General features: G+C 36.0%; 2 protein-coding genes across 4 annotated transcripts; both read right to left on the reverse strand.

Moving 5' to 3' along the window:
- Nucleotides 1–6,924: 6,924 nt before the first annotated feature.
- On the reverse strand, nt 6,925–16,649 carry LOC107585167 (prostaglandin E2 receptor EP3 subtype-like). Of its 2 annotated transcripts, XM_016272065.1 has the most exons (3): nt 15,720–16,649; nt 14,496–14,693; nt 6,925–6,989 (listed from the first exon to the last, which is right to left on the reverse strand). In XM_016272065.1, the coding sequence occupies exons 1-3, from the start codon at nt 16,572–16,574 to the stop codon at nt 6,978–6,980; spliced, it is 1,065 nt and encodes a 354-aa protein (XP_016127551.1). In that variant the 5' UTR covers nt 16,575–16,649; the 3' UTR covers nt 6,925–6,977. The 2 variants fall into 2 exon arrangements, with proteins under 2 accessions (XP_016127551.1, XP_016127550.1); XM_016272064.1 differs by lacking the exon at nt 6,925–6,989 and having other exon boundaries at nt 14,311–14,693.
- Nucleotides 16,650–17,892: 1,243 nt separating this feature from the next.
- On the reverse strand, nt 17,893–23,174 carry zranb2 (zinc finger, RAN-binding domain containing 2). 2 transcript variants are annotated; one of them, XM_016272068.1, is made up of 10 exons: nt 22,674–23,169; nt 22,042–22,094; nt 21,801–21,909; nt 20,718–20,800; nt 20,532–20,608; nt 20,273–20,422; nt 19,924–20,051; nt 19,507–19,566; nt 18,809–18,961; nt 17,893–18,592 (listed from the first exon to the last, which is right to left on the reverse strand). In XM_016272068.1, the coding sequence occupies exons 1-10, from the start codon at nt 22,727–22,729 to the stop codon at nt 18,538–18,540; spliced, it is 924 nt and encodes a 307-aa protein (XP_016127554.1). In that variant the 5' UTR covers nt 22,730–23,169; the 3' UTR covers nt 17,893–18,537. The 2 variants fall into 2 exon arrangements, with proteins under 2 accessions (XP_016127554.1, XP_016127553.1); XM_016272067.1 differs by having other exon boundaries at nt 17,893–18,961; nt 22,674–23,174.
- Between the last annotated feature and the right edge of the window lie 330 nt (nt 23,175–23,504).

The raw sequence follows: 23,504 nt of genomic DNA on the forward strand, positions 1-23,504 counted from the left end.
ATTTCATACCAGCTCATCAAACTTACATACTCCCAGAACAGATGCTTTGAGGGATCGTGGGAACTAAACAGAAGCCATCCGTCATATTAGAAGTCAGTGTACCATCAAATTGATTTTGAAACTGATATTTTGAGGTAAAAAAAAAAAGTACTAAAAAAACCTACATATGTTAAAACTTACTTACTTGCAGAGGCGGACAAAGTACACAACTCCATTACTTGAGTGAAAGTACAGATACTGCTGGTCAAATATTACTCAATTACAAGTAAAAGTTGTAAAGACAGATTTTTACTTAAGTAAAAGTACAGAAGTAATTGCTTTTAAAAGTACTTAAGTACCAAAAGTAAATTTCCTTTTTTATGTCAATGCACTGTTTTATTGTTGTATGTAATACTTGCAATACTTCTGAAGCAACTTGCAATACATTACACCTACTGAATACACTGACTAGCTTGTAGTATCTTTGGAACCAAAACAGCAAGACTTATTTGACATCAAAACAAAAATATTTAAAAAAATGCTGTCTAATCGCTCTCGCTGTACTTTGATGTCACACACAGAATGGTCTGTGCAGTGCTGCTTCAGTCAAACACCTTTTGTGTTTTATTAGGAGATGCACAACAGTTCTTCTGTGTCTTTATAGATAATATTTTCACTTATATAATTTAGCAAAATCAGACAATATTGTGTCTAATATAAACCACAATATTAACTTCTTATTATTGAATTGTTGTAAATAAATATCACATTTGGAACTGGTCAGTGCTCAAAAAAATGCTGGGAAATCACTTCATGTAGCCCCAAGAGTGATTACTGATAAACTGTCTGAAAAAAGAAAGTCACGTTTTAGAGAAGAAAAAAATCACCCACTGACTTTCAAAGCTGCTAATGACTTTCTACTTCTAGGACCTTGATAGAAATGTAGTGGAGTGAAAAGTACAATATTTGTCTTTCAAATGTAGTGAAGTTAAAGTCATAAGTTTCCTGAAAAAATTATACTCAAGTAAAGTACAGATACTCAAAAAGTGTACTTAAGTAGAATACTCAAGTAAATGTACTTAGTTACTGTCCGCCTCTGCTTACTTGCGTTAACTTGTGTTTATTGGTTCATTTTCTTTGTGGACTGAAGTGCCAGAAAGACCAGGGAGTGTAGTGTCAGAGCAGCGGTTTGCTGAGTTCACACTATTCCAGTCCTAAATCACATCTTTTAGCGTTCCTTGCTGCCTGACTGATCTGAAGAAGCTGCACTTGTGTCTCAGTAGTCAACATCTAATTGCTTGCAGGCCTCTCAGCAGCCTGGTATTAATTCTTTCTGACCCCATGAGCCATCGATTCCACTCCATTTGTCCTTTTCCTTCTCATTAGTGTTAGTTTCTAATTATGTAAGACTTACTGGCAACTGAAGGGCTTTTAACCCCTCCAGAGAACCCTCCAACAAAACATGGGTTTAGGAAATGAGCTCTCAGGATGTTTGGGGAGGCATTGTAACACACAATGCTGAATCATGGAGACTTGGCAAAAAATTATAAACGGGTAAGCAGCAAGCACTGACCGCAGGAGAGAGCTAGCCGTGAGGTCTGATTAACAAGTTCAGCCAGGGGCGCCATTATGGTTTCTGGGGGCCCCGAACATATCGGGCCCCCTCAAATCCCGTTCTGGGGTTTTATGTGCTCAAAAAGACCTCAGCTGCGTGGAGCAAGAAAAAAATGTACAAAGTCCCTAAACTGAAAATCTAAAGATCCCTCCTGAATAAACTCAGCTGGTCTCAATTTGTAATCATGCATACAAGCAGGATGATTTGTTTTTTGACGAAAGCTATGGGCTGAAAAGTCTGCTCACTGGTCTGTATTTAGTTCACTACATTTTGTATGTGTGTGTGTGTGTTTTCACTATGCCAATCAAAAAGTAATAGAAATACATATTTTTGATAGACCTCTGTGTTCTGGCTATATTTGTTCAATGTGTGGACAGCACTTCATGGGGATTTAGTAGGTCATTCGATATTGCAGTATTGTTGTAATTGTAAGGCTAATTTCTTATTGTACTGTCACATATGTGTCACATCTTTTCAATAAAAGGATTTTGCTGACACTGAAGGTCAATGGCTTCCCTTCTCTTTACCCAGCCTACACTGTTATCTGTGTGTATTTCAACAGCAAGTGCATCAATATGCAGGAGGTCACCTAAAGGAGGTCACTACAATTAAACTAGGAAATTTATAATGAATATGGAATCAGTTTTCAAATGATATCAAGTACGTATCAAGCTGTCATCTCATCAGTGTGGGTAAACACTGCAAAGTTTTTTGACTGCACTGATTTGAGTCCATTCTTAGTAGTTCTAATTACTTTTCTTTGCAGAGTAAAATCAAATATAAACAGAGTAAAGGTTGTTTTATGATCAAACTTCAAGACATACTTTAGAATTCTGTCCAGTCTGGGGAAAGAGAAACTGCAGCTGGAAAGGTGGGACATTTCTGTGTTCACTAGATGAATCTTAGAATTATTAATCAATTATAAATTTTTCAAACTCTTTAGGATATTGTTTGATATATATATATATATATATATATATATATATATATGTGTGTAAATTTGATCTGTTCGAAGAACAGACAAACATAAAGAGGGGAAAATAGGATGAAGGAATTACGAACAGTTGTTCTTTGTCAATATGTTAAACTGTCTTGACAATTTGCTGCATTTCTGTCAATAAAATGTTGCAAAACTCTCTCTGTTCATTTTCCTCAGGGCCTTCAAACGAGATCATGGAAAGGAACATCATATACTTGTGGATTTGTGCTTTTTATATTCAAAAAAATGACAACATCCTCTTCTCACAGTAATGTGACATTCAAGATCTCATGACAACATTAGCCAGCAGGTGGCCATGACTTAAACATTATTTTGCTGACTCTACAGTTTGCATGTGATGATTTAGAATAGAGATACTCAGTCCTTCTAGAGCAGGGGTTGGCAAACTTGGCCATTCCAGGCCACTTTCCTTCAGAGTTTAGCTCCAACCCTAATTAAACACACCTAAACCAGCTAATCATTGTCTTCAAGACTACTAGAAGGCTACAGGCAGGTGAGTTTTATCAGGGTTGGATCAAATCTCTGCAGGAAAGTGGCCTGGAAGGGCCAAGTTTGCCCATCACTGTTCTAGAGGTTCACCTTCCTGCAGATTTTAGTTCCAATGCATATTAAACACCTGAACCAGCTTATCAAGGTCATTAGATTTACTTGATTGGAATGGCAGGAAAGTGGACCTGAAAGACTGAGTACTGACAGGCAGGCATTGCTAGATCTGTTTCCTCTGATGAATGTATACTTCTCTGGCAACTTGTTATATGTAACAACCTGCCTAACTGGAAAGAAGTGTTGATTGACACATTGATATTTAATCATGGCAGTGTGCACACAAAAACATACTGCTTAGAATCTCATAACTCAAAAATGTACAGCCATTCCGCAACAAGTTTGAGCCCTTGCCTGTTGTCCAGAGGACAAAACTGTAGAGACTAATACAAACACAAACAAAAGCAGTCAGACCTGCGTGTAAGCTCACTGGAGAATTTGAAAAACTAACACTGGATTGGCATAACTTGGCTCAAACAAACATATTCCCTTGGAATCGTCGTAATCTTCCTCGCCATTATGGTGCCCCTGAGGTCAGCCTCCTGTGCAAGATCAACAAATTATGCAAGTTTGATCAACTTTAAAGGAATTTCTATAGCTCTTGGCAGATTTTATTAGCCAGTTTTAAGAGTAGCATTTACATGTGGTCTTTTGGTAGCTCAATATCATTGTATAGTTTGAGTATGCCAATTATTAACAATAAAATAGTTTTTTTTAAACAAAGGCACTAATGTTAAAAGTAAAATTATAAAATAATTTCAGCTTAAATCATAATGTTAAATTATATAATATAATGAAAATTATAAAATAATTAAATTTAATCTATGCTTCTGAGTTTATTTTGCTACAATGACTGGTTTTGATTTCATGGTGAGTTCAAATAATTTCAGCTCAAATTATAATGTTAAATTATATAATATACTGAAAATGTTTTAATAATTTCATTTCAACTTCATAATTTCATTGTGATTAGGTTTATTTTGTTATAATGACTGGTTGACTAGACATTATTATCCCACCCATTGGACAGTTGACAAATATATAAATACGTGGAGATGGAATATTGATTTGAAAAATGATTTACCTGTCTGCTATATTAAACTTTTGCTAAGGAAAAAAACTCCATTAGATAATGTACAAAATAATTAGTCAAAAAACAAGACAAACACTACAAAAATACATTAAAATCGGCATGAAGTGGAAATTGTGATCAAATTTTCTTCACAATTGTTACGTCTGGAGACGTAGTCTTTATTGTTATGATTTATTAGAAGATCTGTGTTTTCTTTAATGTGTCTCCCCCCCCTCAGTTTACCCTTTGGCTCCTCCTACTCAATCTGTCTGGCAGGTAGCTGATTGCCCCCAGCTGCAGCTGCTTACCAGTTAAGAGTGAGCCAGCATAAAAGCCCAGCAGCAACTACCAGCGTTGGAAGAAAATGTTTTTTTTTTCTTTCTTTTTCTAGAGTGCTGTCTTTGTCCTGCCCAGCATGTTGAGGTTGTTTACGAACTTGTTTAATATGGTTTGGTTTATTTGGAAGTTTGTAAGGAGGTGGGTGCCATTTTTCTTATTTTTCTTTTCTTTTCTTTGTTAGATTAGTTAGAGGCTTAAATGAACTAGTTTGTTTTTATTATTTTGGCCTTGCCCTCTCCTGAAATTATTGCTTCCCTTTTTAATTCCTATTTTTAAACTTTTTTTTTTTTTTTTTTTTTTTTTTTTTTTTTTTTTTTTGTATTTGTTCAATGAGCTGTTTTGTTGCGTCCGCTTATGCCCCTAGATTCATGTGGGACGTAACACGATATATGAGTGAAATGGCTTCTCAAATCAGAAAAAAAAAAAAATGTAAGGAAGCACTTGATTTTGTCCATTACAAATTGATTGGATTGTTCTGATTTCATGGTGCCACTTTCATTTCTCTGGGTGATCGGTTGCATTGCCGTGGACGGACATCAGTGAGTACACTGAAGAAATGGTATATGATTTACTTTGAGACCATTTTCAATCAGAAATTTGCTTGTAACTTTACATGGAATTATAAGTAATTACAAGTAATACACTGAATGAAAGGTACTTTTTTTTTTTTTAAGTACATTAGAAAGACTGAATAGTATTTTCTTGTAAAATCTACTCCAATCTGTTTTATTTACAACTTCGATTGGCCATGATTGACCAATTGTGCAGAGTCATATAACAATCAATAGCTAAATGCTTATACGATTAGACTCCGTACGATAGCTGGCATTTTGATATAGGAACCACCAATGAGCAATTAAATTAAAGTGATGCATGGACTGTTCACGGCTCAGTTGCATTGAGTCTCGTGGCACATGAATCTAATAGCTTTATATTACTTTAATTACTCATGCTCAAACATCGGACGCACATCTTTCAAGTTGTAATCAGACACTATACTTGAATGCACAATGAAATACGTTATTTGTTTTTCTTTTCAAATGATTGCGTTGCATGGAAATTGGAATGCCAAGCCAAACCAGCATTTGAGCAGGCGAGGTGATAATAATGATATTCCAAGCCATGGCTATGAAGTCAGACAAATGGTAGTGTGATTAGTTTGTGGTTCTCTTAGGCAAATGGACGTTATGAATGTGGGGAGAACAGCAACTATACATCAATGGCTCATTTTGGGCATGTTTATTCCCCACAAATAATAATGCATAGTGAAATGCCTTTGCATATAGGCTTGAATGCCTTTGCTTTTAGACATATACTCTATTCATTTGCTAACTGCTTGTTTTCTTAAAACTAACACTAGCTTCTCTATTCTTTTTTTATTCTATTTGTTTTCTTTTTATTATACAATTAACAAAAGCTAAATAAAAAATGCCTCTAACTCTAGCTTGCTTTATTCTTTTTCTATTCTATCTGTTTACTACACCTTGCTACGTGTTCTACGTTAAGCTAACTGAGACTTATAGCACTTGCGTATCATTGCTCTTTTGTTGATTTTGATTGCTTCCATTGTCCTCATTTGTAAGTCGCTTTGGATAAAAGCGTCTGCTAAATGACTAAATGTAAATATAGCATAACTGTATAAGCAAAACATGCTGAAAATGTTATAATCTAGAGTGAACAGGTTTAGTGGCTTAGAAGCAACTGCTACAACATGCAGCAAGCATCAATAAAGGGTACATTTGTTAGATTATAATACTGAATTTTCATTTAATAACCATCCTGTCTTTTCATCACTGTCTGTTTAATGAAGAAGCAAAAGCGCAAAAAAACAACAACATTAATGTTTAACTATCATGCTAGCAGTGTTTAGTCTACTTAGTGTCAAAAGTGTAGTCATGGGAAACCATTTGAAAAATAAGCTTTGCTGTGGAAAAGTTGCTCAGTAACCACAGAGAGCTTTACAGGATGTGCTGTTATATAACAGATTGTTTTGGAGCGTCTTGCAGCAAAATAAGTCAAGTCAAGTCACCTTTATTTATATAGCGCTTTTAACAATACAGATTGTGTCAAAGCAACTGAACAGCATTAATTAGGAAAATAGTGTCAATAATGCAAAATGACAATAGTAAACACAAATTTTTCAGTTAAAGACAGTTCATCATTCAATTCAGTGATGTCAACATCCAGCTCAGTTTAAATAATATCTTTGCAATCATGTCAACGATATCGCCGGAAATGAAGTGTCCCCAACTAAGCAAGCCAGAGGCGACAGCGGCAAGGAACCAAAACTCCATCGGTGACAGAATGGAGAAAAAACCTTGGGAGAAACCAGGCTCAGTCGGGGGGCCAGTTCTCCTCTGACCAGACGAACCAGCACACCTAGTGTTGAAATCTTTAATCAGATCCCTGTGGTCTTCTTGTCTCCAATCTCAACATTTGTACTGCAAACAAAGAAAAATAAAATGGGTTGAATATTACTTTACAACAGAGCTATTCATCTCTAGAAAGTGCTCTGGGATTTTTGTTAATTGTATATTTTGACTCAATTATAAACATTTTCTGTATTCTATACATATGTAACTGTCTTTGCAATACTTTCAAGAGGTCCAGTCTGTTGTTTCCTGAAGCTAAAGAGGTGGTTTTTAATCAGTGACCAGTGATGTTACCATTACAATCGATGACACTGCAGTGAGTGTAACTGATGGCTGCTGTTTTCTTTGGCTACCAAAGAAGGAAAATATTGACTTTTTGTAAATTTAATCAGTCTTTCTACTCACTAACTGCATGATGATGACCCCTAATTTTAATATAATTTACTCATTTTACGTTTTTTTTTTGTTGCTTAGGTTTTTGTCATGGTATGTTAAGGGCAGTTTTAGGTAAAAAATATTTAACAATCATATATATATATATATATATATATAGGTGCATCTCAATAAATTAGAATGTCTTGGAAAAGTTCATTTATTTCAGTAATTCAACTCAAATTGTGAAACTCGTGTATTAAATAAATTCAATGCACACAGACTGAAGTAGTTTAAGTCTTTGGTTCTCAACAAATTAGAATACTTCATAAGACCAATAAAAAAACATTTTTACTGTGTGTGCGTTTGTGTGTAAGTATATAGAAAGAGAGAGAGAAGCTGACTTTGGCCAATTGCAGAGTTACTGAACTGGAACTATACAAAGACAAAAAACAAATTGCACAAAATATAATTAACTTATTGTTTATGGAATGTAATTATAAAACGGACTACATTTGTAAATAAATATTTTGTGAACTTTTGTATAAACGAATATTTGTACAAACCCCATAGCAACAGTCTTCTTAACAGTTTTAATGGACAAAAACAAGCATACTAAAGACTCAGGTACTGGGAAACTCAAGCGCTAATATTGACCTTCAGAGATTGCTATTACAGAGAAAAATATTACTCAGACGAGGCGTCATCACAAAATAAGCAAGATTAGCATTTAAGATAACATTCTTAAGAGTCACCACTTGAAACATAATGAATGCAGTTACATATCTGCATCCTGAAACATCTGAGATCAATCAAGATCAACATTACAAATATATATTTTGAAAAATTTAAATAAAATACATACTTTATATTAGCAAGAATTCAAATATAGATGTATGCTGATTGACCCATAATGAAAAAGTGTCTGTTTTAGTTGAGAAACTCATTACAACTCTCAATACTTCAATATGTAAATTGAAGAATCTTAGAATTTTATTGATATTAATGTCTGGCAGGCATCTTGGCACACATACAACTGCAGAGAGCCAGACTGCCAGATAGCCATTATCCACATTAGTCGGTCGTGCAGTATGTTAGATCTTCACTATAGCCACTAATGGATTGAACAGCCTCTTGGTCTCTTATCTTTTGATGCAGTCACTATTTTTGTTCCCTTTTCTAAAGGATCATAAGAAGCCCCTATGAAACCTGTAGGTATTTATCTCTTTGCAGTGTTAAAATAACAACATAATCAAGAAATAATGTTAACATTTTTAAAAAGCATTCAACATTGAGAATTTTATAATACATCCAAGTATATTAGCTACACTGCTTTTAGCGACAAGATTAACAATAAGTATCTAAATTATGTTATTATTTATGGAAACAACCTATAAGACCCCTTCAATCTCATTAAATCTCATTTAATTTTAGATTGCAGTGAACAAATTAAACAATTGCTAATTGATTGGTAGATGACCACAGGGTATGTTGTCTTGTGTTTTCAATTACAGAAGCAAAGGCAAACTCATTAACCCTGAAACAAAAGACAACAATTCTGATTACAAAGCTAATCACAATTCTGAAAAAACAACAACAACAGAAAGAACAAAGCATAAATAGTACATAAATATCTGTGCCTGCAGAGATGTGTGAACTTTTGTGTCACAACACAAAAAATTGTTAGCACAGGCAATACGTTTGTGCATAAATAGTGGTCATGACATGATCAACAAGTCTTGTCTGATTGTGAACCTCTGGGAACAAAATGACAAGGAGTTGTTTGACCCCTTGAAATCTCCACCAATGGACTTCAACCCAGTTTCAAACAAGACTTCAAGCCAGAGATCTGAATATAAATACAACTTTCATGTAATTCTCTATATACAAGTTCTTGTTTTATTTGTAATGTTAATTAAAAGCAATAGTTCGTCTAAAAATGAAAATTCCCTCATTTACACACCCTCATATCTTTAGAAACCCACATGATTTTCTTTCTTGCATGAAACAGCGAAGGAATTATCTAGCAGGATTTCAAGAAAGATATGAGGGTGAGTGAATAATGACAGAATGTTGAGTTTTGGTCCTTTTAAATTAACTCATAAGTACAACACTGTAGCATCTGGACCAATCAAACACACAATATATATTTTGTTAGCTATATTTAACAAATACTCTGTAACACCCCTCAGTTAACAAGCCATATGAGGACCTATGGACCCTTCCCCCGAAATGCGTAACACCTCAGGAGGGCAGAACAGGCCTCTGGTTCCATGGCAACCAACGCTGATATCACTACTAAGGGCTTAAAAATGCATCTTAAAACCCTGCCTTCTTTTCCGTTCAGTTAGACACTATTGATAAATAAATTCAATCAGAGTTCTTTATTTTTTATTTTATCTCTCAATTTTTTTTACAATGTTTTTTTTCACAATGTTTTTCAATGTTAATATATAGATGGACTGGAAATGAGAAGCCATCTCCCTTTTAGCCAAATAACAACTATGATAATTCATGTATCCACTGACAATCAGTGACTGGTTATGTATTAGTTATATAATGAGAACACAATGATTCGAACAATTTCCTGAACAAAACAGGAATTTGAAATAATTCCTCAGTAACACAACAGATGGAAAATGTGGGAACCATTTCAAACCACTTGTGCAAAATGTGGATGGGGGCGTTTACTATTACAGAAGTACTTTGGTATACCCCAACCCCATACCAGATTAAATTATGATAATGGCATGAAACATAGTCCATCCTGGTGCAATGGAAAACACAAGCAGCACAGAATCAAATAATGATACACTTTAGAAGCACCATTACAAGGCAAGCACATCAGAGCAGTTAGTAGACATGTCAAACAGTTGCAAGCACATGCAAACATTTCTTATCAAAAACACACAAGCAGCGCCATGACCATCTGTTGATACAAGCCTAATGACAGCTCTAGCTGTGAACGGAGTCCCAGAGTTGTACACGTTGTCTTACACGATAAATAAATGTAAAACTCGAAATACATTCATGAAACCCTGTTGTTTGTAATGCAGACTTTCCACACTTCGTGGCATCCGTGATTTGGCATCTGGCATTGCATTAGGACACTCACAGGTGGGTTATGATCTAAAATTATTTGCTGGTGGCTTCACATGCAAACATTACTTGGCAGCTCTTATTGCCTGTACATCTATTATGAATTATGATTACAGATAAATCAATGGTGCTCTGTAGTTTCACTTACATTGGCGAAACAATGTACTGCTACTTAATTACACGTAAAAATGTATGAAAGTCTTTGCATTAAAATTCCATCAATTCCATCAATTCCAAACTCATATGAATTTCTTTTTCCTCTGGTACATTTTTCCCATCTCTACAGCAGCAGTTTGGAAAATAGATGAATGGATGTTTTTTCCATGAAATTACAAAGAAGAGTGACTGGAGCTTCAAAAGAGATTCAAAAGCAACATGAAAGTAGTCCATACAATGTATGCATTAATTATATACGTTATATACAATGTTTGCATTAATTATATATTTATTTCCTCTGAAGCCATACATTAGCTTAATGTGATGAACATATGTTTTTGCTTTTATGGTGCTTTTACTTGAACCTTGAAAGCTCTCCTTCAAAAATAAAACCAAATGGGGTTGTAAGGGCGAGTATATGATGAGAGAAAAATATAATGAATCAACCTTTGTAAATGAAAGGAACTCAGATAAGAAGCCTTTGGTAACATAAATACAATGCTCTGAACAGCTTTAGTGTAGACTGTACTACTGTGGAGTAGATAAGAATCAGTCACATTCATACACTGAAAGCACTGAATGGTCACAAGTCAGATGTTCTTTATCAACTCAATGCACCAGTGAGCTGACAGGAGACCTGCTTTTATACTCATGGAAACACTGGAACTTTTAATTTGGCAATGAAATATTATGCAATCATTCTGTTTTCCATTGCCCTATTCAGCAGCTACCCAAGCGGACAACAGCAAGTTAAGCACGACTAGGTGTCTAACAGTGCAGCCTGAGCCACATTCATTTCACTATTAATTAAATCCCATGTCCGTTTCATTCATTTTACTCTGTAATCACTGACTGAGGGCATATGTCAAATGTTAAATCCATTTACAAAAGTATTCCGGTTCCCACTGACAACTATGCACTTTTGCAAATTGGCTACCACATAATTTCCAGAGCAATCAGAAATCACAGTTTTCACTGATGTTTCTCTGAGGTTATTATTTGGATGTGCCAAAAGCTCTTTTTGGTGGAAACAGAAAACTAGCAATTTTTTACTCCCTTATGCAATCTTCCAAATGTATTTACTGGTCACGGCACCTTTTCACATCCACCAATTTCATAGAGCTCTGACCTCCAGGAAAATACATTACCTAGCCTCTCCCTTTTTTTCCTAGACACTGCTTTTGCATCTTCCTTGCTCATTTTCTTTTCATCGGCAGGGTGTAAAATCATTGGTGCAAACATTTTTTCTTGTGTTATGGGGATTTAAGCTGGTTTTAAAGAATTTGAAACAGACAGTGCTTTATAAAACATTATTTTTGACAATGTTTTCCTTTAAGAAATTATTGATTGTAAATATTCTTTAAATACAATTTGCTCCTCCAACTGCACAACAATCACCAACTGCACAGTGCAAACATATAATATGCTAAGATGATGTTCAGTCACATGGTAAGATGCATAATTCCAGATGTGCAACTGAAGGGCCCAATTAGAAGAACAACTTCAATCATCCTTGCCAATAATTTATGTATGTTCAATGAAAATTCAACAAACAAAAATTACTGCATGCATCAGCCAAGAATAATGTAAAACAGCTGTGCCAGTCATTAAATATTTCTCAAGTCAAACTACCTCAAATGTTATGTAATTCACCACTAAAAGGATGCAAAATAAGAACAGAACAAAGCTTTAATGGCCTCCTGACAACAACTGGTATAAAAAAAGCAATTTCCATGAATGACTAATCATCATCTGTTGAAATTGCTTTCCGTTTGAATTTTAAAGCCTTTCGGTTTATGACAATCGATATTATCAAGAATTTTGCACATAAAAAGATGCAGCACCTTGAGGCACTCAGTGTGTCAGACATCGGCTATTAAAATGAACACTCTGAATGGTCTGTTCCAAGGCCAGAAAGTCTCTCATTAAAATATTAAATTAGTTTGCACTTCTACATTTACTTCCCTCAGGAATCCAACTGAAAAACTCAAGCATGGAATTCAATTAAATGTGCCCACAGTTCCAGTTATCAGCATCAAAAAGAGCTCTGCAGGCATGGCATTGAGAAATGCACACAATAAGTCTAAATTGAAGTTTAGAGTTTATGAGAGGTTTAAAAATTAGTCATGAGGATGAGGAGGTTAGAGAAAAGTATTGGAGACCATTCAGTGCTTTACTGCACAATAAACAGCTCTGAAATGTTATATAACAGATCATAAATTAGCATCAATAAATATTCCTTCATTATTTTCTTGCAGTTGGCAGGTGAATAAAAGGATTTTGCTATATACAGGTGCATCTTAATAAATTAGAATGTCGTGGAAAAGTTCATTTATTTTAGTAATTCAACTCAAATTGTGAAACTCATGTATTAAATAAATTCAATGCACACAGACTGAAGTAGTTTAAGTCTTTGGTTCTTTTAATTGTGATGAATTTGGCTCACATTTAACAAAAACCCACCAATTCACTATCTCAACAAATTAGAATACTTCATAAGACCAATAAAAAAAACATTTTTAGTGAATTGTTGGCCTTCTGGAAAGTATGTTAATTTACTGTACATGTACTCAATACTTGGTAGGGGCTCCTTTTGCATGAATTACTGCATCAATGCGGCGTGGCATGGAGGCAATCAGCCTGTGGCACTGCTGAGGTGTAATGGAAGCCCAAGTTGCTTTGATAGCGGCCTTCAGGTCATCTGCATTGTTGGGTCTGGTGTCTCTCATCTTCCTCTTGACAATACCCCATAGATTCTCTATGGGGTTCAGGTCTGGTGAGTTTGCTGGCCAGTCAAGCACACCAACACCATGGTCATTTAACCAACTTTTGGTGCTTTTGGCAGTGTAGGCAGGTGCCAAATCCTACTGGAAAATGAAATCAGCATCTTCAAAAAGCCAGACAGCAGAAGGAAGCATGAAGTGCTCCAAAATGTCTTGGTAAACGGGTGCAGTGACGTTGGTTTTCAAAAAACACAATGGACCAACACCAGCAGATGACAGACTGATGCAGTAATTCATGCAAAAGGAGCCCCAACCAAGTATTGAGTACATGTACAGTAAATGAACATACTTTCCAGAAGGCCAACAATTCACTAAAAATGTTTTTTTTATTGGTCTTATGAAGTATTCTAATTTGTTGAGATAGTGAATTGGTGGGTTTTTGTTAAATGTGAGCCAAAATCATCACAATTAAAAGAACCAAAGACTTAAACTACTTCAGTCTGTGTGCATTGAATTTATTTAATACACGAGTTTCACAATTTGAGTTGAATTACTAAAATAAATGAACTTTTCCACGACATTCTAATTTATTGAGATGCACCTGTAGTAACAACACTGAATGTAGTTTAAAATAATCAGTCTCCACGGGAGCTGGCAAACTTCAGTTTATGATTTCGCTTTTGTTTATCCAAATCTAATTGGCTAATATTGCTGTTGTATATGCAGGATTCCCACACCTTTTGAACAATTAATTTACATTTGTAAAATGCGTGATATTTTCACATTTTTCCATGACAGTGGGGAACACTGCATATGTAATTATTTTAAGGTCTTGCCATTTTGTTGCATTTCAAAGGTTGCTGAGAATCCATGAACAAAATCTCTTTGACTGACAATAACACAAGAGTGACGCGTTTGCATGGTAGCATGCTGACATCACCCTACATCAATACAACAATCCACAAAAACATCTGGAAAATTTCCAGCTCATTATTATTCTGACCGTGGGTGACTATACCCTCTGCCATTTTGTCCTCATTTTGGAAAATTTTGTACCACTATCAAGTCACTGTTCCTCATTTCCCCCATTCAAGTTACTGTTCTCAATGTTAAGGGACTGTTTGTGAACATTATCATTCTGAATGGCCTTTTTATTTAAGGCGTCTAGAGGACACTGAGTTTCCTTCTGCACATCCAGTGAGCACTTGGATACTGCGCTGGCTACCTGGCAGAACTTCCTCAGAAGAATCTCTCTCAGGAGCAGGTAAACCCATGGATCCAGAATCTGATTGAGAGAGGCCAGGCGTATGGCTGTGAGAAAGAAGTTACAGTCCATCTGTAAGTCCTGGGATGAGAGAGACACAGCAGCAGAATTGCATTGATGCGAGGATGTGTGGGTAGAGATCATCTTTAACATAAGGACCTGCAGAATGGGAGGAGACACACCACAATGGCAATATTATATGAATATTGTTTTCTTCAAGATTAAGAAAAATATACATGTGCTTATAGACTTCTAAAGACTGCTCAGCAGATTTCTGTATAAACAGCAGTTATTTGCTAAATTTACACCCCTTCGGGTTTGTTTTTTAAAACATTCTGGCTAATTTCAGAATGTTTTTAGCTAGCTACCAGTAAAAGTTCTGTACTCTCAGATCCAGGCAATGTTTTGCTATAAATATTATTTTTAAAATAATGTTTAGTAGCCTATATTGTGATCAGTTTATACTGGATATGAATTGACTAAAATTGGACAAGTAATTGTGCATTATGTATTTCCCCTATTTTTACATTTAGATTACCTTTGTCATCATTTAACACCTAATATTTAAAATCACAATTTAATAACTGTTGCATTTTATCTTTAGAAGAATTTTTCATACTCTACATGATAATGTTAATGCTTAAAATGACCGATTACTCTTTTTTTGGGGTGTTATCTTTTTCCTCGTTTATTTATGCAACATTTTACAGACTTTAAATATCTGCCATTTATCATTACCAGCCATAATATTTCCAACAGTTTCCACCTATTCCACAAAATCCTTTTTTTCCCCTTGTTCCAGTCAGAAAATATGAATTTACATATTCCATGTGGGCCTATATTTTGAAATGACATAACTGGGAAGAAATGACAAGACTCAAGACTGACAAAAGAGCCTTTTTTTGGATACAGTCTAGGGAAAAAACCCAGTGTAAACAATAATCTCAAATAACTGCTCAAAAACATGAAAACATAAGTAGTGACCCTCCAACATGTACGGTACTATTAAAACACTTGGCCTGCTGAGTTCACCTTTACATTGAATTCATATATTCTGTTTAATCCAATATAAATAGCAGCATTTTGTAGCTGGGCACACTTAGGTTTGAGCAGGAATGACAGCATGCATGCTTTCATCTGATAACTACAGTAAGTGCATCTGGCAAAAGCTGATATGATACATACCAGTAGAGGTGACCAGCATGTCAACAGCACACACATAATGCCCATCAACTGAATAACAGTCTCGGTTGTTAACCTCTCCCATTGCTTGGATGACTGGGTCGAGGTTGCCTTCGTTTTGCAACGTATAACCAAAGCACGGATGGTCACAACATTACACGACAACGTGACCAGCAAAGAACATATCCCCAATGCCGCAAAAGTCGTGGCAAAAAATGTATTTCCCGTTACGTCCTTGTCACCTGTACTTATGAAGCACCAAGTGCCTGGCCACTGCAAAGTATACTTTCCAACCCCAGCAACGGGCAGCAAGGCAAACAGCAAAACCAGGCACCAGATGATGACCAGAACCTGCTTGGTCACGCTGGTTTTCATGTAATGTGAGTACCAGTGAGGAGCAGTGATGGCCAAGGCCCTCTCAACGGCCATGGCACTGGCTAAAAAGAGTGGACACAAGCCAAAAGTGGTCATGCACACCCCAAAGAAAGCGCACAGAGTTCCCGAAGGGTCCACGCGTTTCCATTTCAGATCTGCTCTGTACACCGAAATGACAATCGGAGTTGTGAGCAGTTGGCCGAAAAGATCAGTTAACGCCAAAGAGCCGATGCAAAGCAGAAACGATTTCTTCCTTTTATTTTCTTTTTTTCTGTATGCACTATAAACTAGCAGCATCGCGAGAGAGTTTCCGACCATTCCAGTGACCATCATAGTGATGGGAAAAAACACGGACACAGAGCCACAGCTGGAGCTTTTGCCTGCGCCGTCCTGTGAAGATTTGGAGTGGTTCGACTCCCACATCATGGTTCCAGCAGTCAGGTTTTGCAACAGGACATCTGAAGACTGACATTTAGATGTCATCCTTTTTCAGGAAGAGTGTTCATGGCCACAGCAGCCTTTGAAACAAGTGGAGTCCTCCTCAGTGAAGTCCGCTTGACATCTGACTCACTTTGAGCGCTCGGCTGTCCGACAGCGCGCTATAAACAGAGGAGGGACCCGCATGGAAATGTAAAACATGCTCAGAAAGACAACTGAAAAACAGCGCAAGATACATAAAGAATATCTTAAACGCAAAGGATAAAATATTGTTATATGTAGATATATAGATAAATGTTGTTTAGTTCTTTATTTTTTTCTGCTCTATGGTTTCATTCCCAAGCAAATGGAACACATTCGTTTTAGTATGACTGTAGGATTTAAACTTCTGACAAAACGTAGTTATAACAATTAAGCGTTGTAGCGAGAGTGCGTAACATTGCCTACGATAACTTTCAGTGGGTAGGCTATACTTTTTTTTTACATTTTTAAATAGATTTTAGAATTAACTAAACTATCGCTAAATGTATTAAACACAATATTGATTTTGGTCATATATAGGTAAATCTTCAAACAAGGGATAAATAATAACGGTTAATGCTTTATTCTAACATAACCCCCCAAACCACCAGCTCACAGATGGGTTTGAACGCAACAAGTGCCACCTAGCGCTTGAAAAACGATCTTTTCAAAAAGATTATCATTAGTGTCTGCAGTGCAGGTGTATTTTTGTCTATCAGCAATGGTTAGTAATTCACACACGACTAATACAATTCTATTCTATAAAGTAGACGAGGAAAGGAACACATTGAACAAGTTTCTGATTAATGTACCAGTATAATTTCACTAACATCACTAGAATTCCCCACAAGTAGAAGTGTGGGATCATTAAAACATCAGTCTTTATAGGTTTTACTTGCAGGAAGTAAGAAAAATACAAATAAAATCTAGAGATAATTCAATAACAGATGGAACATACATCTAGAGGAAAAAGTTCTCTAGACATCATCACCCAATGCAATGCAGTAACATGGAAAGATACAAACCGTATGTTTCAGATTAACAAGTGTTTATTCATGTTGGTTACACTTATGCAATTTTAATGAACAGTAAAACATTTTCATATTTTGTATGTTAGAATAGGGAGGGTGATTATTTCACATGTTCCAAATTTGATTTGACCACAGAAGAGAAAACCAATCCAGTAATTTGTTATTAGTAATTTGAGTTTGTCCACTTGAGTCATCTAGTTTCTTAGTTCCACAAATGATAGATCATAAAAGTTTTACACACAAAAAAGAAAACCTGACAAAAGGATACACAAAAATTTCACATTTCATCTGTCTTGCCCAAAGAAAATAAATCTCTACAAGTATAGAAAAAAAACATACTTACCTTTAACGCACACAATTAGACAAGGCAATGTTACGCCTCAGAAGAAAAGCTCAATATAATATGCTGGCATTTTTGAGGTGGTTAAGTAATGTTTAAGCCATCAACATTTCTTGTGAGGAGTTCCATATAAAATAACTATAAAACCAGCATCTGAGCACTTTTTAATTCAGCATAAATGTTTTGCTAATGAACTGCTTATTCTGACGGCAATAATGTCTGACAATGGATGAATAAAACTACTTTAGCAATATAATTTGCATAATTTCCCAACAAAATGGTTGATGTCCAGAAGATATGCGCCATTTATAGTCACAGACTTGATGTTATTTCTCTATAAACCCACGGACACTACAGACTTTACACCTCGAGTTATACTGTTTAGAGATTTGGCTAGATGTTTAAAAAAAAAAAAAGAAAGAAAAAAAAAAAGGGCAGAAAACTTTTAAGAGATTACGTGAACAGGTGCGTAAGTATTTTTTTTCATAGAAATCAATGTGAATTCAAACAGTTGGGTAGTTGCAATAGCCCAAAAAACTGGAGTTTGAAAAACAAAAACCAAACCAAAAAAAAAAAAAAAACATGCAGTTTTAGAAAGATTTGTTTCTTTTGTTAATCATTTCTGTTTTGCGCTTGAGCCAGAGTGGGATGATCCAGATGAGCCTCTGCGTCTACAAAGAGATAGAAAGAAAGAGACAAAGAGAAAAGACCATGACCGATTAAATGATTTGGTTCTTGAAATCAAAACAAAGCATAAAAAAATGTATTGTACAGAGAAAAGCGCAATTTTGTCACATTGTTTAAAAAAATGTACTGCTATATCACTGAGCCCTGTGTATAATGCAGAAGGACGCCTGGTATCCAGGACACCATGTGTTACACCAAACCTTTCAGACGAGTGCGATCGCGCGCGTCTTTTTTTGCGGCCACCAGAGGAGGACCTGGAGCGACTCCTCTTCTGGCCTCCCTCAGGTGATGAGGAAGGGGAGCGACACCTCTTCTTTGAGGAAGCAGAGCCCTTTCCTGATCTGGAGCTGGATCTTTCAAAGGGGATAAATAAGCATTCCCATGAGGTCAACAAATATCATTGGACAGATTACTATAATAACATTATCAAAGGAACTGAAATGGGAGGAAAACATCCCCCAACGTCTCTAAATACTACAGTAAATACAAAAAATTCTTTAAAAGACCAAAACTGCAGGTCTGACCAACTGAACTTTCAGAAGAACAAAGCTGAACCCGTCCGAGAGAATCAGTACAACTTACAGCCCTAATTGCCTGCTAGATGTCACAGCGTAACCAGATAAATTGAGGTCTGGGACACGGAATAATCAACAGCTCCAGAACATTTTAAACAAGCACAAAAAAAGTTCTTGACACCTTTGAAGAACAAAAACATTCCCAAAGAGATTAAGCTAAATCTCATTGCTCCTCACAGCACCCTCATTTAATACTTTATTTATTTTATGGTGATCAAAAGTCGACTTCTGTTCCGACTCAGAAGGACAAAGAGTTCACTACAACAACCACTGGCTGTTTATACACACACACTCTCCTGGAGAGTGCATGTGACCTCATTCACCTGGAATTGGACCTGGAGCGAGAACGAGATCTGGAACTGGATGAGCTCCTGGACCGGGATCTGCGAAACACCGACATCAAAAAAACAAACAAACAAAAAAAACAAAAAAACAACAAATTTCTAATTTTTCCATGAATGTTAAGATCCTCTGGTGAAAACCCAAGAAAAATAAGTGTTAAAAAGATCCGCTTTGTCTTTTTTTAAAGGCTTTAAAACACTGGTCAAGTTGTGTTGATGGCATGAATTACTTGTAAATAAATTGAACAGTAATGAACATCAAATTTTATACTGTCATGCCAATCAAAAAGGCAATTAAAATGAAAATGATTAAAACAGAATTATGCAATGAGATTTGAACAAAGATTTGAGCTGATACTGACATTTGCCTGGAGTTACCCTTGACCTGTACCCTTTTACCTGGACCTAGACCGGGAACTTGAACTGGACGAGCGAGATGATGACCGCGAGGAGCCGGAGCGACTCCCTTTCTTTTCATCACTAGCATCCAAATCGTACTTGGACAAATCTGCATCATCTTCATCATCCTAAAAGGATTAAGATCAAAAGCACATCAAAAACTGTGATGGTAGGTTTATATATCTGCTCCAAAGATTTTTTTTTACATAGCATCATATTGCGATTTTTCAAATCTGTTCTTTATGACTGACTATTGCAGTCATTTTACAATCGACAATGTGGTCAATAATTTCAGACAGCAACAAATTAGGGGACCACTAACATAGAACTAAATAATAAAATCTCTTACGTCAAGTTTGTATTTTGAAAGATCTCCGTCTTCATCATCATCATCATCTTCGTCGTCTTCATCACCACCATCATCATTTTTTTTTGGTTCCTCTTTCTTTTCATCGTCCTTCTTGCTTTTTCCACGATACTTCTTTTTTATGCGCCCAAACTGTCCATAAGACCAACAAAAGTTTTAAAATTCAAGAAGTGTTCGTAAACTATACGCATTGTGAAAATGTCATCTGTGTGTACTTAAAAAACAAAAACAAAACACTGACCTCATCATACTCGCCATCAGACTCCTCTCGCTCATTGTAGACTAAATTCTCTCTCTCATTGAACCCTCCACCATATCCTGTTACATGCATCAAGCATATGACATTAAACAAAACTCATAAGGTTTGCTGTCAATATGCAAAATAATTCACGCTAACATTCCATTTTGAACAAAGACAAAGCTATACCTGTCCTTTCCTCCAGTTTGGCATATTTAGGGGTGTTACACATGTTGCACTCTGATCTTCTGGCCCAGTTTACATTGCCACACCTAGATTTAAAGCAAGAACAAGTACAGCTATTAATAACACTGGTATATTAGGGTCTCAAATTCATAAACAAGAGAATGAGAAGAGGGCCCTTGGGTTATTTAAAGAGTGGATCAACTCTCAATAGTGGTATGAAGTATTGAGTATCAAAATTGGCCTTCTTTTAGTCAATGTCGTTTCAGAACTAAACAAGAAAAGGGGTGATCAACCTAAAGAAACTGAAAAAAAAAAAGAGTAAATTCTTGTCATTAATAGCATATAGTCCAATATGGGTTGGATTTGGAAAAATCCAGTCCAGAGGTGCATTTCCCAAAAGCAACTTTGGTTGCAAGTTCCATTGTTACCAATACAATTCTATGGAACTTATGACCCTAGTTAGTTAACGATACTTTTGGGAAATGCACCCCAAGACAGCCACTGCCCTGCGAAGACTTCTAGCTGACTTTTAGCTGAAGACTTCTGTGCCCTTCAATTGGAGCTGAAAACACCATAATATCGTTTGAAGCACATTAATGGCAAAGTGAAGTCATATTTGCAACATTTTTTACAAGTGATCTATAAGACGACTGCCCCCTAGTGTGATTAGGGATGGAGCTAAACTCTGCAGACAGGAAAAAGTGGTTGAATTATAAGCAGCACTGCTCAAAAAGCTTTGTGACATGTCACTTATTTTTTTTACTTCAACATTTTCAAGTGAACCGACCCCATTCATTGCTCTTCGTGACAGGATATCATTACACTGTGTACATTATTCTGCTCCATTAAGCAGGTTGAACGGTGTAGGATTCAAATGAGAAGTAAAATATGAAGAAGTCAGAAGGAATGGTTTCCTTTAATGTCACTGAAACAAATTTAAAAGAAATGCTGTTGATGTAGAAGGGTAAGAATGGCTGAAACATTTCACTTCCTGACATGGTATTCAACAGATACTAATTGTGATATTAATCATTTTGAATGTATTTATACTGCACATTGGACGTGTAATTTTATAGCAATACCCACGTTTTGCACTGCCAATCGTTGGCACTGAAGAGACCTTTGCTCTTCTCAGCCAGGGTCTTTCCAATCTCGGTTCCCCCTGCTTTCATCATCTTTGCTTCAGTTGTCTTTTCTGTTTCAAGAAAATTGGCTAATGAGTTCAGACTGATCATGATAAAATACTGTAAGCATGGTGCATGTACTGATACTACTTTTTGTGACACACCCTAATATGCGTAATGACAAACAATTATAACCCACTTACCACTGCCACATCTGTTACAACTCGTTCTTCTGGCAAAGTTGACATTTCCACACCTAAGATATTACAAAGGCAAAATTGGTTAGGTCTCCAGACATTATAAGCATCATTCAACACTCATGCACACAAAACAACAGGCCAACTCACTGACATTTTCAAATAGTGGGACGTTCCATTGGTGAAAACACTGAAATAGATGTATAATTTTTTTCTCTCCAAACATTTCACATAGCCCAAGGCATTGCAACTACTAATGAAGTTAACGTAGTTAGCAATCTGGATTTAGCAGACTCGTGCACGGAGCTACTGACTAACTAACGTTAATCGCTTAACCTAAGAAATATGAGTGTGTAATTTAAAAAAAGTATTTGATTACCAGTGCTCCAGTGGAAAGAAATTAATATATCGTTTAGTTTGGTTAAGGAAAATGAAATGAACGCGTTTAATAGCGGTTACAGGCCCATTCACACACTATAGCCGTGTGCTAAAGCTAACAAATGCTATGCTAAAAGAAACGCGTGATCTTCTCTCAGCCAACATGCATTTTCCCAGAAGGCGTACCTTATAAGTAATGCAAATACATGCTAATATTATTTATTGGGCTTTTAAATAAGGCATTATATAGCGAGTCTTACTTTTCATCAGGACAAACCCAGTCTCCGTCGCTAACGCGAAAACTCTTTCCCGACATGTTCGTCCTCTCAGCTGCCCCCGCCACAAATCCGCCAGAGAAATGAACTCTTTATGAGTATTGGTATGTATTTATTACACCAATACTAGCGTTTGAACCTAAAAGTAAGGCAAAAACAACACTTTACAGAGTGCGAAAGAGCGTATAAAGGAATACGTGCGCTACACTGAAAGACACGGGCTGCGTCTCATTATCTAACCGGCTCTCTCTACCTAGGCAAGTTTTGCACATGATACGCGGGATCCAGACGTCGAAGGTTGCTGTCTAGATAGGTGGCTCGCTAGGTTTTGAACCAGAGCCACAAATTTGACGCGCAGCAGTACTAGCTCCAATTATCATTACATACGTGCAGGGAAGATTTATTTCTAAAAGGATTCAGTTTATCTAAACTACGTGTGACAATTCAAACAGATGATGAAAACAGACCAAACACATTCATTTTAATTCCCTGGATCATTTCATTATGAGACATTTATTTTTCAGAGGCATCAAAAAATTCTAAAACAAGTCAATATTATAACAAATAAGACAAAATATTTTGCCCAAATGCAATATAAAGAAAATGCAGTAGGCCATAAAGCCTATATTATTCTGTATATGCACATGCTAAGTAAAACCAATGACTAATTACGACGACATAAGCTATTATGAACAAAACAAAACAAAAAAACTAAAACCATAAGCCTAAATAAAAGCTATTGAGATATTATTTATTTCATAGCTAGACATTTAAAAAAAATGTCATAAGAAGGTATAACCTATAGGCCTATTTAAA

The sequence above is a fragment of the Sinocyclocheilus grahami genome, unplaced genomic scaffold (genome assembly GCF_001515645.1).
Source record: "Sinocyclocheilus grahami isolate Dianchi unplaced genomic scaffold, SAMN03320097.WGS_v1.1 scaffold67.1, whole genome shotgun sequence".
NCBI classification, from domain to species: domain Eukaryota; kingdom Metazoa; phylum Chordata; class Actinopteri; order Cypriniformes; family Cyprinidae; genus Sinocyclocheilus; species Sinocyclocheilus grahami.

Bases quoted from the DNA above. Each gene is read 5' to 3' on its own strand.
- LOC107585167 (XM_016272064.1), bottom strand. From the start codon at position 16,574: ATGACATCTAAATGTCAGTCTTCAGATGTCCTGTTGCAAAACCTGACT. The intron at 14,694-15,719 runs GTATGTATCATA...CCCATTCTGCAG, and splicing joins CATGCTGGTCACCTCTACTG to GTCCTTATGTTAAAGATGAT.
- zranb2 (XM_016272067.1), bottom strand. From the start codon at position 22,729: ATGTCGGGAAAGAGTTTTCGCGTTAGCGACGGAGACTGGGTTTGTCCT. The intron at 20,801-21,800 runs GTGGGTATTGCT...CTTTAAATCTAG, and splicing joins AACGATTGGCAGTGCAAAAC to GTGTGGCAATGTAAACTGGG. The intron at 20,423-20,531 runs GTCAGTGTTTTG...TCTTATGGACAG, and splicing joins CTGATGGCGAGTATGATGAG to TTTGGGCGCATAAAAAAGAA.